Source organism: Brassica rapa, chromosome A06 (assembly GCF_000309985.2).
Source record: "Brassica rapa cultivar Chiifu-401-42 chromosome A06, CAAS_Brap_v3.01, whole genome shotgun sequence".
Lineage (NCBI taxonomy): Eukaryota > Viridiplantae > Streptophyta > Magnoliopsida > Brassicales > Brassicaceae > Brassica > Brassica rapa.
Genome location: NC_024800.2, coordinates 11,034,099 through 11,053,285, shown reverse-complemented (window position 1 = coordinate 11,053,285; position 19,187 = coordinate 11,034,099). Strand labels below are relative to the sequence as shown.

Genomic DNA, 19,187 nt, shown 5'->3' with positions numbered 1-19,187 from the left:
TTTTTACTGCTAGTATGTATCACTGTCTCGATTCTCAATCATTATCCACAAGAAAATTATTTTATGCATAAAAATAATTTTAAGTGTTCGCCCAATAACTTTGCTTACTCTCTCCTGGCTCCAATGAAACATTAATTTATAAATGAAAGTATAACATTTTCTGTTTGTAATAAGTTGTGCTCCACAATATTGTAAAACCTTAAAAAAAGGGGTATAAATCTTAACATTTAGACCCAAAAAAAAGTATTAACATTTTCATAGTTTTGTCAGTAATTTAACGTTTTTAGTGTAAAACAAAATTGCCAAATTTTTAGAAATTTTATATCGAGGAAGGAGATGGGCCTCTCTCTTGTCTTGGCCCACCAATCTCTCCACTGGGCCCTTGAGGTTGTTGTTTTAAAGCGAATAGAAAACAGCAAAGTGTCTCGTTTGTTTTACATGGTCGAACTAAAACGATACACAAAACATAAAAATATCTCGTTTGATCGTATATGCTAGGAAACATATTAAATGTTTTGAAGTATATGATTCATTTTATCTTTATTTCTTTGTCGTTTGTCCCCACTGAAAAATCGATCTGCCTTTTATATATGATGTTCATATATTCAAATGAAGACTAGTTTAAACTATGTATCTGAACCTAGCTCCGATCTAGTTTGGAAGACTTGTTCGACGTAAAAATGGTCTTTGTCTTTAGCAAACGTTAGAACTTATAAAGAAAAGATAGATTAAAAAAAAAAAAAGATAGTGATTGACTGTTTCAGACTATTATTTTGTGCTTGCTTACCTTTAAAACGGAACATAACATTTTTACTTATAAGAAGTCATTATCAAGAAAAATAATTTTGGATTGTTATATTCTCTTGGATTTAAAAATCTATTCGCAAGGGCCTCCTCCAATGTTTACAAAAAGATGGAAACAAGCAAAAAAGAGAGGAGATATAAATAAATAAATGTGAATTTGTATTATTGCAGACTATACAATATATAATCGAACTGTATAATAAAAACATTTATATAAATTCAATAAGTTGTGAGAGAGAAAAAGATTGATTGTGGTGGTGAGATGAGGACTGTAGTGTTGTAAGGAGTGTGGGACCAAAACGTTATCAGGTGCAGTGATTGTCGTGTGGCCCCAATCCATTTGATTATCTCTCCGGATTTGATATTTTATGAAGTGTTACACCAAATATTAAATAATATATTTTGTTCTATATTATTTATAGTCTAATTAATATTATTATTTAGGTCAAAATTTTAAAATTAATTGATTAAAATATTATTTATTTACATTTAATAATAATATAACTAAATGAATATTATATATTATATCAAAATTTAACAAAACTAAAAAACATTTATCATGTTCTTCTCAATTTAAAATATATAAACTTTTAATTTCAACTGATGTTTTATATAAAGTAAATAAATTTATATAAAAATTAACTAAAATAAAAATATAAATAATCAGTGAAAACATAAAATTACAAAATTTTAGCAATTAAAATATAAATGTAATAAAAATAGTTAATTTATTGCAAATAACTAATGTATTAAAATTTAAAATCAATAGTATATAATATTATATTTTCTATAATAGTTGTAGATAAAATTAAAATCAAGCACCAAAATATCAAATTTTGATGTTATTTCGACAATAAATTTAGTATTATGGTTGGAGTTACAACACAAAATATTTCTCTTTTCTTTTGGTTTCATCTTACATCAACTATAAAACCATACTAGATCTTGATCCGCGTCCCCGCGCGGATGTTAGATTTAACTTGCGTTCAATGTAAATTTATAAATCATTGATTTTATAAAATGTCCATTTATATTTTTATGTTTTGTAAAATATATTTAGTGTAGAATATATTATATTATAATATAGATGTTTGATAATAATTGTTTATCTGTACGTAATATTATATTTATAAATTTATAACTTTATGCCATTTGATGTAATTGTAATATTCATATATTAACCTATTGATTTTTTTGTTAATTTATTTAAAAATAATATAATTTTTTACAGTAGGTTTTTCTGAATTATTATTAATTTTATGATATTTGATTTTCTTAAAAATTGTACTGTAGCAGTTTGTGTTTTTTTATTTTCAGCAAAAAGAAATTACAGTTTGTGTTTTTAATTTTCAGCAAAAGAAATAACAATTCATTGTAATTAATTAATTTAAATTTTTGATATGAAGTGAAGTGGCAGATTTGTAAATACGAAAGAATTGCAATGGCTAAATGTATAAATAAAAAGAAAGATTTAATCTGTTATTCGTGTTTTCAAACAATTTTCATTTAATCTGATATCCAAGTTTCCAAACGACAGAATTTGTAAATGAGAAAGAAATACAGTGACTAAATATGTAAATAAAAAAATATTTAATCTGCTATCCTTGTTTCCAAACAAATTTCATTTAATCTACTATTTAAGTTTCCAAACAATACCAAAATGTACTTCAGTTTTAGTAATATAGATACAATGTTTACAATTTTTCAACATTCTACTTTTATACTTTTATTCTTCGCATCATTTTATTTTTTCTTCCCACCTAATATAAATGAATAACTATCTATTTTTTTCACTTACAATAGTTTTTGTTTAGTTAAATTTGACATTTTATCCCACCATTTATATCTTATATTTTTATTCTCTTACATTTGTATTTTGTGAACAATAATAATCTATTAAGATTCACGTAATTAAAAACATATCATGTAGATCCTATCAATATATTATATAATCAATAATCTCAAAGTTCGACATGCGTTGTTGAAAAGATTCAATACAGTTTAATACATGTAAATTATCACAAAATTTAACAGTTTTATTATATAATTTAAACTATTGAAAAAATTTCAACAATCCCATTAGTCATGGTCTAAGGTGAATGAAATGAGATTCACCACTCGATGTAAAGCTTAAGGTATTTTTTTTATTACCAGAAAATTCTGAACTAAAACCTGTAAGTCTTTAGGCCAAAAACACCATTATGTTATTATAATTTTGTCGCAAACATTACTAATTATGCAGTAGAGATTTCTCTTGTCTGTGTAATTTATAAATTTTCACACTGGCATTATGAAATAGCAAATCACATCTAGTGTTTATACTCGTGATTTGACCAACGGATGGCAGTATTTATTTAATTTGACTTTGTATGTAAGCAGATGTATGATATAAAACATATTTGTTGAGTCTCTTTTACGTTTATATGCTAAGAAGTTTATCCCATGTATCTATACAGATTAGCCAGCTACGAATTGATAGTTAGTTGTGGTCAATATATTTGTTCTCATTTCGAGTGGTAATATATGAAACCACATTGCAGTTAATAATAACAAAAAAAGTTTTGAACAAAACAAAAAGTTAATAATAACAAAAATTTATAACCAAATTGTATTTGTTTCACATTTGTTTCACATATTATCATTCAGAGCTTTAATATTTTATTTATCATCGTTTTAGTTTTCTTTCACAAATAAATTTATGTTTTGATATAACTAAAAGCTTAGATTTGATATTCATATAATACTTATGGGTTTTAGATGTGTGATCTTGTGTGAAGGTCCGCTTGGGGCCGGTAGATGCAGCGACCCTCACTTGGTTGAGAGTCGAGGCTTTAGATAGTACTGGGACGTCGCAGATAATGTGACTAATCGTTTGTTATTTGAAGAGTTTGAACCGTGGTTTAAATCTTTTACAGATTGGATTGCTAGTGGCAACTTCAATATCTTGTATAACTCTTTATCAAACTTGTTCAAATTTGTGTCTCCTCTATCCATGTACTCCTTTGAATTTTATGTCTTGGTTTTAACCTTTTGGTTTGCACATCATGGTTTGTATGATGTTGCTAGTATCAATGTAATCATTTAAATTAGTAATGAAAATTTGGGTGAACAAAAAAAAAGATAAGATGTGTGATCATATAAATTTATGTTACTACAAAAAACACAAAATTTAAAATAACTGTAAAACCAGACGATAATTTCCGAACCATTTTTGTCAATTTTTTGAGCCAGTGAATAAATAATATATATATATATATATACCAATACAATTAGTAATTAAACCGGTTTGTCTACAATCAAATCCCACTCAACTAGTCAACTGAATTTTAGAACAGAGATTCAAATAGTTAAAATAGTATTGTTGAGGTAAGTGTTAGAGCACATGGGTTTAGATTCGAAAGCCATCGTACGGAAACGTAAAAGTTGGTCCCCATAGTAAAAACTACAATAAAGAAGCAAAGGTACGATTAGAAGTGTCAACCTTCAACTAGTCACGGGGTCAAATGAAATCCATGTGTTTGTTTGTTTTTGAAAATATGCATATTTGAAACGAATATATAATTATAAACTACACATACAATTTTTTTCATAAAAATATTTGCCTTAGACATTATACATACTAGTGAGCACTTTCTTACATCTAATGCAATAAATCCTGCCGGTACTTGTACAACGAATATTTATTCTTAAAAAGATGAGTATTATTTTTATATTTGATTTCATGATTTCAAATTTTGAGCCAGAGGAAACCCAAATGCGGACACACTTGAATACTTGGCTATCAAGCTTACCATTAACCCCTTCCTATTTTCGCTGCAACAAAAAAAAGGTTTTGGAAAGAAGATTAATCCTACTATCTAACCAGTTTTGTGACTGAACGAATTACAAAATTAGATCAACATAAATCACAATCTATACCAATATTAGAAGAAAATTTCGATTAAAATGTTCTTAATTCCAAAATTAACCTTGCACACATTTCCTTTGATCGCCTTTTGGTCTGTAACCGCTTCTTTCTATCTTTATGACCTTTCAGTATAATCTTGAGCTTACTAAGCCTCTGGTCTTGAAGCTCAAGCTTTCGCATGAGCTTCAAATATCTTTCAAACCTTTCTTACTTGGTCTTCAAGGTAAGGTCTAAAGGTGTACAGCTCTTCCAATCCTTTTCATTATCTACATTGATCATGCCGTAGGCTAGGGATAAAGTTCTTCAAACTAGCGAGTATCGCAAATCATATAAATCATATAACACTGAATCATAACACAATCAGCTGAATTACATGCATGTCTTTAACGTTAATTGGTATGTTCTTTTTTTTTGTCAGCCAATTATAAATACCAATGAAGTTAATTGGTATGTAATCAAATGAAATCACGATTTAGATAAGATGTATATAATCTTGAATTGGTTTGAGTATATTGGTTTTTGAATCATATGCTCATAGGAATATATAATCGAATCAATAATTGTGATTGCCACATGTATATCTAAAGGGTTATGATACTCAATATGTATATAAAAATTTCTTGTTGTGTTTGTAATCGAACAATGGTTATAAGAATGTTTATATATCTGAACGGTTTGTGATAATATGTATATGAAAGTTCTTGTAGTAGTGCTTATGATTGAACATTGGTTTTAAGTAAGTATAACGTGCATCTTAACTAATGTCATTCTTATAATATTTTTAAGTATCACCTGTTATTCGATCGGGAAAACAAGAAATAGTTATAAGATCAGTATAATTCACTTCATTTGTGCATGCAATGGTGTTAACGCCTGACTTAGTCCTAAGCAAGCAAACAGTTTATTTTCTCCACTAGAAGAGATTCTGAGCGACCCAAGTCAAATGAGAGTTTCAGCAACAGAAAAGGATTGAAGAAACCATACAGGTAAAACCATGTTAATATGCATTTTTTTTGTTCAAAAACTTCAAACATATCTTAAGAAGAAACTCACAGATTCTCCCCCATTATGTTTAAGAACATGTTGCAACTCTTTATTGAACCACAAAAAGAAAAATAACGAAGAGATTGATTGAACTATCTCTATAATTGTAGCTATAGATGGGATTCATTTCTTTTGTGCAAGTCACAAGTAAGAACATAAAATATGATAGGGAGATTGATGTGTTTGCTACTATATTTCTCTCATCTATAACATCAGAAAACATAACATAACCATCAACCCAAAACAGAAATGTTGTTAGTTAAAGGAAAAAAGTTTCCTAGCTACACGAAGTTTACTATAATATGGTGGAAACCATCCAATGTATGAGAATGTGTCAACAACTACACGAAGTTTATGTTAATACATGTCACATGTATGAAGTAAATAATAATATGGTGGCAACATCACAATCGGGTTTAATTGATTTTAAGCTAAGTTGATGGGGTCAATCCGTAATTTACTAAACTTAATAAACTTAATGATTTATTAAGTTTAATAAACTTAATTGATTTATTAATAAACTTAGTAATTTAATAAAATTTAACTTAATAATTTATTATACTTAATAAATTTATTAAACTTAATAAACTTAAAAATTTAATAAACTTAAACTTAATAATTTATTAAACTTAATAAATTTATTAAACTTATTAAACTTAATAAAATTTATTAAGTTTAATAATTTATTAAGTTTATTAAGTTTATTAATAAATGATTAAGTTTATTAACAAATGATTAAGTTTATTAAGTTTAATAAATTTATTAATTTTAATAAGTTTAATAAAGTTATTAAGTTTATTAAGTACATTTAATAAATTATTAAGTTTATTAAAAAAAATCAATTAAGTTTATTAACAAATGATTAAGTTTATTAAATTTAATGATTTATTAAGTTTAATAAATTACGGATTAACTCCATTAACTTAGCTTAAAATCAATTAAATCCGATTGTGATGTTGTCACCATATTATTATTTACTTCGCACATGTGACATATATTAACATAAACTTCGTGTAGTTGTTACATCGGATGGTTTCCACCATATTATAGTAACTTCATGTAGCTAGGAAACTTTTTTCCTTTCTTAAAAAACCAAAAAAAAAGAAGAAAGAATGATCAACTAATGGTGGCAAAGATCTACTTTCTTCAACTTTCAGTTCATCTAAAAAAACCCTTTCATGACCGAGAATTCCAAGCTTTGCGCATTTTCTGGGAAAGATACATTGTTGCATTGATAGCTCCAGCAGCCAAGAAACCAGAGACAGCCTGTCTTGCACTCGATACCATTACCCTTCGCTTCATTACCTTCTCCATACAATTCGCTGCTTCTTCTCTTGAAGCTATACAAACTTCCCCTGAAACTCTACCTATACCAATTCAACCATAAATTATTATCTCTCCATTTCCTTTCATATAACTAGAGAAGAGATCAGAGTTGATACCGGTCTCACTCATGATTTTCTTTTCTCCAAGTAACTTCCCCATTTGGCTTCTTACTGATGCAGGGAGAGAAGAGACCAGAGAGCGTGATGCTGAAAGGCTAGAGTCCTGTCACAAGTTGCTAAGGATCAATATACAATGACTCAAATAATCTCATGATTGAGCCAACCATAGTCCATATATATATATAGCTATGAACCGTGTGTACCTGCACTAAATTAGTTTCAGCAGATGAGAATCTCAGCAAGTGTTTGGTCTCGCAGTCTTCAAGAAAAGGCTTATACATTGACTGGAAAAGATCAAACTGCCCCTTCACAATTTTGTTCACCTAAAAGGCAAGGGATTGAACTTATGGATCAGAAAGCTTTTCATCCAAACAATATTCACAATGTGATGTACTCAAGAACAGGACTAGGTTCTCTCACCTTATTAGTGTCCTCTGCAAAAAGCATTCGCAAGTCTCCCATGTAAGAAAGGCTGCATATTTTGGCGTATAGATCTTCCTGCATAAGAGTTCTGTTAGTTATTTAGTGTACCGTCTCATAAAACTTGATTTGAGCACTGAACAAAAACTCTAACCTCGGTGAATTTTGAAGGCAAGAGAAGAAGGGCTGCAGATACTGCGGCTCTCTTATTAACAGAGTTCACGTCTTCTATGTCCAGATTATCAACAAGCAAATGAACCTGCAACCACGAGGAACTTCCCTATTACATCTCACAATCCTTGGACGGTTAACAGTGAGAAGACCAAGCAAATGACATACCGGTTTTTGTAAACGGCCACTCAAGTAGAATCTGTTCCAGTCCAGTATGTCCTGTACTAGGTCATTCATCCGAACAACCCCATACTTGAGCTTCTGCAAGTAAATCATGCAAGAAAAAAATGGCTTCAAATTACATACAAACAATATGATGAAATTGAGCAGAAAGAAAACATATGAAATACACAAGCTTGGATTAACAAAACTAGATTGTTCCATTAGGTTATAAAGAATGCTACTGTTTCTCTGGAAGTTATTACCCTGTCGTTCCAATTGACAAATGGGTTGAAGTGAACTCCAACACCTACTTTATCTGCAACTTCCGTAATCTGTGAAAGGAGGGTGTGTTCATTGTTTACTTAAGCAACGGTAGAGAAGGTGAGTATGGAGACAAAACATACCAGCCTAGCTCCACCAAGGTGAACCATCCATGAAGCATAGTGATCTGAATTCATTTTCAGATTCTTGATTCACACAATAGTTAAAATCCGCGAGCCTATAAAATCTAATTGAAAGTTTGTGGGTTTCTTGAGTTGAGAGACTCACACTCACCTGAGAGTGCCATTGCATGGGATCAGAAACTCCAAGGATGTAGTCCACCATCTTAGACTGCATTTTTGATGGGTCAATCAAAAACAGGAAATGCTCTCTCATCACACAGAGTTCCAAGATATGTAGTAAATAAATACCTTATCTTGGTTATTTGGGTGGAGCGTTGAACCATAAACACAGCAGAAATCCACAGGGGGAAGAACAGTTAAGAAGCTAGCAAGCTCATCATCTCTTCGACTAGTTTCCATTTCCAAACTAATTCCTGTTTGATTTCACCAGAGATGGTCAACAACAAACAGTAAACTAAACACCATTTAAATCATCAAGAGTAAAGACTTTTTTTGAATACTGTCCTATTCGATGAACTAGTTTGGTTCAGACAAAAAAATAATAATAATAAAAAAAAAAATAAGATGTGGATTGTGAAAATTTATATATATTGACTTATAAAATTTGATCATAACTTCTTTAGATTGATATAAATTTTTATGAATTTGTATTACCTATTTTCTATCATTCTTTCTGTAAAGTAAATATATAATTTATTTATTTTCTAAATCATATAGCATGATTATTTATTTTTTTCTTTAAAATTAAAAAGAAAATAATAATGATACATACAAAATTAGATAATTTTCTGAAATAGCAATTTTTTAAGCTTTTGTCACAAAAAGAACACTCAAAGAGAAAAATGACCAAAAAAAGTTTCATTAAAAGAGCAAAAGACTATTTTATCCCTTTTTCTATAGATATATATGTAATAAAAATAATAAAAATAAAAAGTTTCTTTTTATAATTTTGGATTATGTATTTTCAAATTCAAACTTTTATAGTTTTTATAAATTATTTCAAGTTTTTATAAACTAATTCCTGTTTGATTTCACCAGTGATGGTCAACAACAAACAGTAAACTAAACACCATTTAAATCATCAAGAGTAAAGACTTTTTTTGAATACTGCCCTATTCGATGAACTAGTTTGGCTCAGACAAAAAAAAAAAAAAAGTAAGATGTGAAAAAACAAATTAAGCTATTTTCACAAGTGGTTCCAGTCATTTCGAGATCAGGATTTCAACTAAGCAAATGTGGCATACGAAACTAAAGGAGGTTTATCAATCAATTGTGCTCTGAGATCAAAACCCTTGGAAATAGAGATGGAGATCAAACAAGAGGGAGAAGAACGCAAAACCCATTGATGATCTGAGAGACGACAGGTGAAGAAACTATACCTGCCTACGTGCGACTGAAGGCGGCGTAGAGCGAAGACGAACAACTAACTAACTAACTCCGTCCAGTCCAAAGCTCGAAGCTTTCTTAAACCCAACACAAAAAGCTTTCTTTGCCCCCAAGTGCAGCTTTTTTTCTTCTTCTTTAGTTTGGGCCCAAAAGATCGTTTTTTTAATAAAAAATGTTTATAAATTCTTTTGACAACTCAAATTAATTAAACTTTACAAGATTAGTAGGAGATGAATTTGGAAGGAATTTCGTGTTTACCACTTTCAGAATTAAAGGTTTAAGGTTTAGAGTTGATGTTTTATAGTTTAAAGTTCAAGATTTAGGATTTAAGATTTAAGATTTAAAGTTGATGTTTTAAGGTTTAGGGTTTAGTATTGATGTTTCAAGGTTTAGGGTTTAGAGTTGATGGTTTAGGGTTTAGAGTTGATGGTTTAGGATTTAGGGTTTAGAGTTGATGGTTTACGGTTTGGAGTTGAGGTTTTAATTTTAGGTTAGTTAACTTTAAGGTTTTTTTTGTCAAAATTAATCATATGGTTATAAATATCTTTTACTGATGGTAAAATTGGTTAGTGTAAACATGAACTTGCGTAGAGTTTATGAATTTTAAGAGTTGATAGATTTTCAAAAGTTATGTGGATTGTGAAAATATATATAATATACATTGACTTATAAAATTTGATCATAATTTTTTTAGATTGATATAAATTTTCATGAAATTGTATTACCTATTTTCTACCATTCTTTCTGTAAAGTAAATATATAATTTATTTATTTTCTAAATCATATAGCATGATTATTTATTTTTTTCTTTAAAATTAAAAAGAAAATAATAAGGATACATACCAAATTGGAAAATTTTCTGAAATAGAAATTTTTAAGCTTTTGTCACAAAAAAAAAACACTCAAAGAGAAAAATGACCAAAAGAAGTTTCATTAAAAGAGTAAAAGACTATTTTATCCCTTTCTCACTAGATATATATGTACTAAAAATAATAAAAATAAAAAGTTTCTTTTTTATAATTCTGGATTATATGTTTTCAAATTCAAACTTTTATAGTTTTTATAAAAAAATTCAAAATATTATTTTTCAAATTTTCTTTTTGAAATTCGAAAAAGCTTTTCAAAACTATTTTAAAACATTTTATATTAATTTTTTAATATTTACAAATGTAATTATTAATAAAAATGATAATAATTATAAAAAAATTATATATTAAAAACTTAAAAGTATATTAATATAATGAATTATAGTTTTGGACATATAAATTGGATTTAAGGTGTTTGGTAAGAATAATTATTTTGTTTTCTAGTTTTTTTATCACATGGATTTAAAATCACATGCATACATATGATATTTTGAAAGTTGAGTCTTATGACTAAAAATGAATATAATTCATCTCTCAATATCACTAAATTTAGTTAGAATTAGAGAATCAATAATAACTAAAGAAATTGAATAACAAGGGATTTAAATGGATTTTGAAAATTCGTAAACCAATAATAATGGATTCTACTAAGACATTTGAAATCCAAGAACCAATAACAATGAGATCTCAAAATTTTCAAAGTTCATGAAAATTCACTTACCAATAACCCCTTTTAAGGGTATCTCCAATCCCACTCTATTTTCTACACTAAACTCTATTATAGAGTAAAATCTTCTTAAACTCCACTCTATATTTTGCTCTAAAATAGTGTTACTCTATTTATTACTCTATATTTGGAGTAAATATATTTTTATTATATTATAGAGTGAAACTTTTTTATTTATACTTTAGTCCTTTTATTCTTTAATCTTTTTATTTTGAAATTATTAGTGTAATTTAATTATGCAAACAACACATTATGTTCAACACAATATATACAGATGTTTGAAACTTATTTTATTAGCCAAAAAACAAGCACTAAAACTAAAAATAATTTTATAAGTAGCCAAAAAAACAAGTACTATAACTAAAAATAAGCAACATAACATAAAATTAAAATTATAGATAATAATGACTTTATATTCTGGTAAATTTCTTCTAGATCTACCAAAATTGTTAAAATATTATATAAATGATAATATTCCGTTTGGATAGTTTCTTGCTTGATTTAGAAAAATTAAAGATAAGGAAGCTCATTACGCACTCGGAATTTGTTAATTGATCATTTGTGGAAAAGATATATTAATGGTGATGTTTAAGCTAAATGTATTATGTTTTTGTAATGTAATATAATTTTTAATATAATAAATGTTTGATATAAATATATAATTTATTAAAAACTTATGAAAAACAAATTATATGGGATAAATTTGTAAATTTTGTAAGTAAAAGGTATTAGTCATAAAATAAAATAAAGAATATATTTAATATTAATCCTTTTTTGAGTTAAATATATAATAAACCATTAGAGAGAAACTCTACTATATTTTAGAGTTACATTATTTTGGATTGAAAACTACTATAAAATAGAGTAAACCATTGGAGATGGTCTAAACAAAAGCTTTAGTTTTCAATAAGAAAGTAATTTATTTCTATAATTTATCTAAAAATGAACCCACATGAAGAAGCCATAAATTTTTCATTTTTGACGTATGACATGACGTGGCATCATGGAGCCTGTCTTAGGCCTGAGAATTTTACCCGGATCCGAGGACCCGATCCGATCCGAAACCGATCCGATCTTTTTACCCTATTGGGTCTTGTTGTGAAGGACCAGCGGGTCTTGGACCCGACCCAGCCCGAACCTGAGACCCGAGTGGGATACCCGAAAACCCGAAACTTCTAGTATGTATTAGGTATATATGGGTGTTTCAGTTTATTTTTGGTATTATGGGTATTTTTTTAAGTTTCAAATTTTAGTTTTTGGGTATGGTTTTGGGTTTCGAATAAAAATTTAGATTTTCAAAAATATAATTTGGAAAATTAGATAAAATTTAGGATATTTTTCATGTTCTTTGATCAGATTTTAGATAAAATTTATCATATTTTTCGAGTATTTAAATATTTTCAGGTATTTTCAATGTGTTTTATGTATTTTTTTGTGTGTTGGACCCGACATGACCCGAACCGAACCCGATTCATAACCGAACCGAATCCGAATCGACAAACTCTAATTACCCTATTGGGTCCAACTATCTAAGACCTGATCCGACCCGGATCCGAGAAAACCCAAACCCCAAACCGAGAATTTCAAATTACCCTATCGGGTCTTAAACTCGTACACCTGAAGGATCCGGATCCGCAATGACCCGACCCGAACCCAATCCGATGACCCAAATGTCCATTCCTAGCCTGTCTATTCGTTAATTTTTAAGACCACGTGGCCTGGCTGATAGTTGATTATATTGGCCTTTTATCGTAAGGTTAGTTTTTTATTCACATATTTATTATCACCTTAAATAGATGACAATTTCTTCTTTTTTTTTCTTTTAAAAATTTAGCTATTTTTCTCGGGATTATAATTTTCCCTTAGGTACTAGTTTGTGGGAGCAACGACAGATTACGAGCATCATCAACCACCCCTGAACGACTCACCATTTCTAGAGCTGTAAAATGGGTGGACTGTCCAATGGACGTCCATGTCCAAATATATTTGGGGTTCCATTAGTTATACCCATATTTCCAGATGGGCTTTACATTGTCAAAATTGGAAAACCAATTAATCTATGGGTGTTTGTGGATTTGGTTAATATGGACATGAGCGGCCCAATTAAATTTTTTTTTAGGGTTTCTAAAATTTAGGGGAAAATTGAAAAATTTCATTTCATCGTGAAAGAGAGTTTATGCGACTTCTTTGGCGATTGTAACTGAGTTTCATCGGAGAAAGTCTCTTCGTTCGTCTCCCCGTTCAGTCTCTGCCAAAACCAGAAAATCGTGTTTTCCTTGCAAGATTAGAAAATCGAGTTTTTCCGCCAAAACCGAAAAATCGAGTTTGTCCGTCAAAAACGAGTTTTTTTGGCAAAACCGCAAAATCGATTTTTCTACTGAAAACGCAAAACCGAGTTTTCTGCCAAATCTGTAAAATTTGTAGGCTTATAGGTTTAATTTTTTTTTCTTATATGATCTATTATGGACTCCATTGCAGCCCATGTAAACATGGGTGTTAATGGGTCTTGTCCTTAATGGACATGGTTTCTAATGGACATGGTCATTCTTTGTCCACAAAAAATAAATGGATAAATGGATATGGGCTAATGGACGTGGGCTAACCCAGTTTACATCTCTAACCATTTCCATGCCTATGTTATCCATCACGTGGACCACACGGGCCCCTATGGTTAAAACCTAAAACTCAAAACCGTTCATAAATGATTATTTTATTATTTTTTTCACTGGGATAAACATTTCAGAAAAAAAATTGAAATGAAATATTGTACTTAAACGAGTACTTTGAAAACTGGACCGGACCGGACCAACCATAAACCTTTGAAGAAGCTGAGTCTGATCCAGTTTAAAACCTGGATCTAAGAAAAATTGGTAAAACTAAATAAAAACAGGTAAAACCCGTGATCTAGGTCAACTTCAAAACTTGATTCTAAAAATTCAACATATAATTAATATGTTTTCGGTTGTAATTAACATTTCACATTTCATAATTGATGTTTTGAATATCATTATTTAATTTATTTTTATGTAGTTATTTTCTTAAGAAAGAGTGTAAAAATATTCTCATAACTATTATGGTTTTGTCATATTCAAAAATTTTAAAAAAGTTGTAAGAATAAATGAATATAGTAATTTGAGCGGTCAGTCATTTGATTTCTATCAATTTTAATTTACACAGTAATCGCTTGTTTAATGTATATAGTTAGATTTACGTTTATTTATTGAAGAACAGACAACTTAGAATAAAGGATAAACAATGAAGATATATGAGGATTAGGAAAGCTAACCTCGCAACTTCAGTTGCATTCACATTATCACATTTTGGACACATCAATGAGGTCATCCCTCTGTTCACTTTAGTTTGGCAATCACTACATGCAATTTTATAACATCTAGAGTCCCACACAACATTATCAATGGTGGCTATGCAGAGTTCAAAAGTCTGCCTACAATTAGAAAAGAGTAAGCATTATACTCCGCCCTTTTTACTCTTCCTCTTGAATGTCCGAGATACTGTTTATATAGTCTTACAAAGTTGGTCATGTTGCCCTTTCCTCCGTAGATTCATATCTTCTTCTTCCATCTGATCTTTTCTTATCCATTCAGATTTGAGTTTTTCTCTTTACCTGAAATCTCCCATTATCCTATTTTCTTCCTTATTTTTCCCCAAGTAAACAGTCACTAAGATTGGGGTGCTTTATGCTTTGCGTCATAAATGGGCTGCATCATGTTTTAGACTGTTTTCTTACTATATTTTGTTTTTATGACTTCTCCCGGGCAAAATAAAAATGAAAACAAGATGAGTAGAAGGTGCGGGCGATGAGGACCGGCAATGAAGAGGTCGCGATGAAGTCCGCGAGAGAGTTCCATGGCGATAAAGAGTGGGAGAGGGCTTCATAGCGATGAAGAGGTGCGATGAAGTTTGATAAAGAGCTTCATGGTGATGAAGAGAAGGAGATGGCTTTATGGTGATAAAGACCGAGAGATTGATACATCATGGATTTTATCCACTTTTGACCATGATTTATATATGTTTTCAAAGTCTTTTATATGCATTTGGAGTCTTTTCAGAGCTTTTACAGGTTTAGGTACTTATTTGAGGAAAATTGTGATTTTGGAGTATTTTGGAACCATTTTTGAGAACTACGCTGAAATCACTAAGTCGGATCGATAATTGAGGATAAACATTGATCGACAGATAACTTCCACAATCGATCGACAAAGCACTATCGATGTCGATCGACGGTGAGCCATACGCGAGAATCAACATTAAAGGAAATCACAAGTTTTACCTAAACCTCCAAGTTATTGCACCATAAGTCCCTGGCCACATATTAGGCTATTTATTAGGGTTTTGTATCATTTTAGAGGAAGAACTTCTAGAGACTTCTTCAACCATCGATAATTGAGGATAAACATTGATCGACGGATAACTTCCACAATCGATCGACAGAGCACTATCGATGTCGATCGACGGTGAGCCATCCGCGAGAATCAACAATAAAGGAAATCACAAGTTTTACCTAAAACTCCAAGTTATTGCACCATAAGTCCCTGGCGCATATTATGCTATTTATTAGGGTTTTTGTATCATTTTAGAGGAAGAACTTCTTGAGACTTCTTCCACCATTGTCACACATTTGAAGAGAAGATATACTTGATAGCTTAGAGAGTTTAGGAGAGGAGAGAGAGATCTGAACTTCATAACAGAGAAGATCTTGAACTCCATTGTTGCTTTGCTTTGTCTTGTTACTTTTCATATTCATTTCATTTAAGTTTTATTCAGACCATCATGACCATGTTTCTTATGAATATGTCTGAGTAGTCTTATTGTTAGATTAGGGTTCTTCAAAGGGTGATTTACGTATTGCTAATATGAATTGTTGTTAGGATATTTTAATAGTTTTTCATCTAGTTGCTCTTAATGCTAAGTCTAGGATTGATCACTTTAAACTTAGATCTTAGGTTTAACTAGCGCAATACCACCTCTGTAACACCCTCGAACCATTTTAGGAATAGGTCGAACCACCGGCCAACAATCAAACAAGAATATGACCAATGGGCCAACCGTCCACTAGGCCAGTTCGCCCACTAGCACGTCCCATCAGATCAAAGCCTAAGGCTTCTCAACCGTACCCCAACCTGACGTTGATATTAGCTTGGTTAATTGCCTGAAACTAACTAGTATTACCTAATCAACTGGATACACATGAAAGTTGGTCCAGAAGATTAGAGAACCTATCCAAACCTGTTTGCAAAGCATGCTAGCTAGAAGGAACGTCGATCGACGACTCCATAGTTGTATCGATCAACGGGCTGAAAGGTGTATCGATCGACATTCATATAGGATCGTCGATCAACACTTTCTCAAGATCAACAAGCGACAACTTAGATCTTAGATCTAGACATTAGATAATCTAAAAAAACATAGGTTGATAGATTATACTTAAGTTTGAATTCGAGAACATATAATTTATAATTCCTAATTAATTTAATTAAGTTGCATACTTGCCACACCTGAGAATTATCCCGAATCTAGCTTTTTCCCAAACAGTTTACAACCTAAAATCATTCAATCGAACAACTACTTTGTTCAACTGATTTACCGCTTTAATAATAATCGTGTAGCTTTATTTCGAAAACTACAATTCTATTTTGTAATCCTAGAATATATTTGGATTTGATCCTTAAGTATTACAACTAATTCTCTTATTTGAGAGAGTACAAATCACTCCTGAGAGAGAGAGAGAGAGAGAGAGAGAGAGAGAGAGAGAGAGAGAGAGAGAGAGAGAGAGAGAGAGAGAGAGAGAGAGAGAGAGGGCGAAGAGGCTTGAGGTGGGGCCACTAGGAGATGAAGAGGTGGAGATGAAGAGAGGGAGAAACCTCAAAGGCTATGAAAGAATGAGGTGTGAGGAGAGAGAATGATGATGAAACCTTTCCCTTTGCTTGTCTCAAATCATTCATTTCTGTTGATTGTTTTCGCTTAGTTTTTTGAAAGAATGTTTTTTTCAGATAACTGATTTACCATGAATTTTACTCATTTTTAGCCATGGTATATAGGTGTTTTTAAATACTTTATAGTTGTTTTGGAGTTTTTTTAGTATGTTTACAGGTTTTTGGGTGATTTGGAGGAAAGTAGTGATTTTGATGCATTTTGGAGATAAAATGATAAATATCCGTAGTTGACCATCGACCATGACTATCGATCGATGGGCGAATGAAATAATTGATAGACACACACTCAGTGTTGTCGATGGACGGCGAAGCGCGCAGAGGCCAAAACGGTTTCAGTCGACTTTAAGCCCAAGTCCCACAAGAATTACCAAATTACCCTTGACAAGTTTTAACCTAATACTAGATCTCGACCCGCGCAACCGCACGAGTTTTTGTTTTTATTTGTTTTTATATAAATATTTTGTTTTCAATTCTAAATTGGTATTTTAAAACATAATAAGTTTACTGTATAATTTTTTCATTGAATAGATTGTTTCAAACTTTCACATGTATTTATATCTTTTTCTATATATATATATATATTTTCAGATTTTATTTCATTATTAAAATCGTAACTATATATATAAATATTAGTAAAATATTGTTTTCTTGTCATATTCAAAGATATTGTAACATTTCACAAATTTAGAAAGTTTTGTAAAAGTTAAACTTTTTGCTTTATAGATTTATATTATCGAGTTAATAATTAAACATTTAGTTTTTGTTTAATTTTTAAAATAAACTATATAGTTTAAAATTTGTTTTCATTGGTTTAAGGTAGTAAAGATTAATCATTGTTAGATAATATGATTTTTGTTATTTAAATTTTTTTTTATAGTTTTAAAAATTAACATCGACAAATATTTAAATATTTAACATATAGAGGTATAGTATTATAACATTTAATTATATCTATTTAATTTATACTATCTATAAATTCAATGGATCCTCTATTGTTTAAATTCAATTATTGATATCCCAATAAAAATTTATGGTAGGCCCAAAATTTAAATGATAAGATTAAATATTAAATGTAACATGACTTTCTTGGAATATTTCCATTAGGTCTATTTTTTAAAAAATCACACATGAATCAAGGTTGTGACTTCTGTTTTAATATATTAGATATTGAAATCTTGTTTTAGTTAGGAAACTAATTACTATATATGGAAATCTAAAATTTCTTCACTCATTTCATTTTTAACCATTGTTGTTTTTTTTTCTTTTTCTCGTATTATTTAAAAAAGTATTTACCAAATAAAATATATATATTTTTGTTATGTGTTAATATTACAAAATCATTTACGGACAAACATTGTTTAATTGTTTTAAAATAAACAATATAATTTAAAATTTTTTTATTGGTTTAAGGTAGTAAAGATTAATCATTGCTAGATAATATGATTTTTGTTATTTAAAAAAAATCTTTATAATTTTAAAAGTTAACATCGACAAATATATAAATATTTAGCATATAGAGGTATAGTATTAAAATATTAAATTATATCTATTTAATTTATACTATCTATAAATCAAATGGATAATCTATTGTTTAAATTCAATTATTGATAGCCCAATAAAAATATATGGTAGGCCCAAAATTTAAATGATAAGATTAGATATTAAATGTAACATGACTTTCTAAGAATATGTCCATTAGGTTCATTTTTAAAAAAAAATCACACATGAATCAATGTTGTGACTTCTGTTTTAATATATAAGATTTATGTGCTCTGCAATTTTTCTAGGCAACACACGCTTTCTTACTTTCATACATCAGAATACTTAGAGTTTTAGGTTTGGAGAGAAGATCCAAAAACTTTTTTGGAGATTTGTGATTGGAACTCCAGTTTTTCTA

At 29.7% G+C, this 19,187-nt stretch overlaps 1 protein-coding gene across 6 annotated transcripts; it reads right to left on the bottom strand.

Annotated features, from left to right (window-relative positions):
* Positions 1-6,709: 6,709 nt before the first annotated feature.
* On the bottom strand, positions 6,710-16,985 carry LOC103873221 (phosphatidate cytidylyltransferase, mitochondrial). 6 transcript variants are annotated; one of them, XM_033273308.1, is made up of 11 exons: positions 9,520-16,985; positions 8,646-8,923; positions 8,503-8,565; positions 8,358-8,420; positions 8,217-8,285; positions 7,960-8,052; positions 7,775-7,879; positions 7,621-7,698; positions 7,404-7,523; positions 7,198-7,303; positions 6,710-7,122 (listed from the first exon to the last, which is right to left on the bottom strand). In XM_033273308.1, exons 2-11 carry the CDS (start codon positions 8,754-8,756, stop codon positions 6,932-6,934), a joined length of 999 nt encoding a protein of 332 aa, XP_033129199.1. In that variant the 5' UTR covers positions 8,757-8,923; positions 9,520-16,985; the 3' UTR covers positions 6,710-6,931. The 6 variants fall into 6 exon arrangements, with proteins under 6 accessions (XP_033129199.1, XP_009149888.1, XP_033129200.1 ...); XM_009151640.3 differs by having other exon boundaries at positions 8,646-8,770; positions 9,737-16,984; XM_033273309.1 differs by having other exon boundaries at positions 8,509-8,565; positions 9,520-16,980.
* Positions 16,986-19,187: the final 2,202 nt, after the last annotated feature.